Source organism: Cariama cristata, unplaced genomic scaffold, assembly GCF_000690535.1.
Source record: "Cariama cristata isolate BGI_N322 unplaced genomic scaffold, ASM69053v1 scaffold27840, whole genome shotgun sequence".
Lineage (NCBI taxonomy): Eukaryota > Metazoa > Chordata > Aves > Cariamiformes > Cariamidae > Cariama > Cariama cristata.
In genome coordinates, this window is record NW_009594500.1 from 688 (window position 1) to 1,720 (window position 1,033).

The following is a 1,033-nucleotide window of genomic DNA, read 5'->3' on the forward strand; positions in this document are numbered from 1 at the left end:
GCTCTGTCCCGCTCACCCGCTCTTGTCCCCACAGCGATGGCAGCCATCAGGAAGAAACTGGTGATAGTGGGAGACGGTGCCTGTGGAAAGACGTGTCTGCTGATCGTGTTCAGCAAGGACCAGTTCCCCGAGGTCTACGTGCCCACCGTGTTCGAGAACTACATTGCCGACATAGAGGTAGACGGGAAGCAGGTAAGGGCCGTCCGGGGTGCCGGAGCTGTTCCCATCCCCTCACTCCCACGGTCCCGTGCTGGCAGTGCCACCGCCCGGCGCTGCCGCATGGGTTGGTCTCCGTGGCTCCGAATTGGGCAAGCCCCACAGCTCCGGCGTTTCTGGGTCACCCTGAAGCTGCCCCAGTTTGAGGAAGACCGTGGCTGCAATTGAGGAAGATAAACCTGCTCGCTCCTGGCCTGCTGAGCTGTGTCCTTCTCGCCTCTCAGGTGGAGCTGGCCCTGTGGGACACGGCAGGACAGGAGGACTACGACAGGCTGCGGCCCCTCTCGTACCCGGACACAGACGTTATCCTCATGTGCTTTTCTATCGACAGCCCAGATAGCCTCGGTAGGGACCAGGGAGCGAGGGGGGACCTGGGGGTCCCACAGGACTGGGTCCTGCTGCTAAACCCCCGGGTGTCTGGGAAGCCCCCGTGCTGCCCCTTTGGGGGATGCCAGTCTCTGCCCTCCATCTCCTGGCTTTGCGTGTGCTCCAGGAAAATGCTGGGAACTTGCTGGCTTGGTGGATGTGGTGGGAGAGGAGGATGCCGTGGGGCGAGCTCTTCCCACTTCCTAAGGGGAAATCCCAGCACCGGTTCCTGAGGCTGTGAGGAGGCTGAGGGGGGGCAGCAGCCCCTCAGCTCAGCGGGTTGTTACATGTGTGCTCGTTGCAGAGAACATCCCCGAGAAGTGGACGCCAGAGGTGAAGCACTTCTGCCCCAACGTGCCCATCATCCTGGTGGGGAACAAGAAGGACCTGCGGAACGACGAGCACACGCGGCGGGAGCTGGCGAAGATGAAGCAGGTGGGCGCCGCCCTGG

General features: G+C 62.7%; 1 protein-coding gene across 1 annotated transcript in view; it reads left to right on the forward strand.

The window, feature by feature from the left end:
* Positions 1-33: 33 nt before the first annotated feature.
* LOC104160247 (rho-related GTP-binding protein RhoC) overlaps positions 34-1,033 on the forward strand; it is a gene marked incomplete at its 3' end in the record, with an annotated part of 1,345 nt that continues 345 nt past the window's right edge. The window contains exons 1-3 of the mRNA XM_009698339.1: positions 34-192; positions 441-561; positions 887-1,017. Coding sequence (XP_009696641.1) covers positions 37-192; positions 441-561; positions 887-1,017 — 408 coding nt within the window. The remainder of the gene's footprint in view (positions 193-440; positions 562-886; positions 1,018-1,033) is intronic.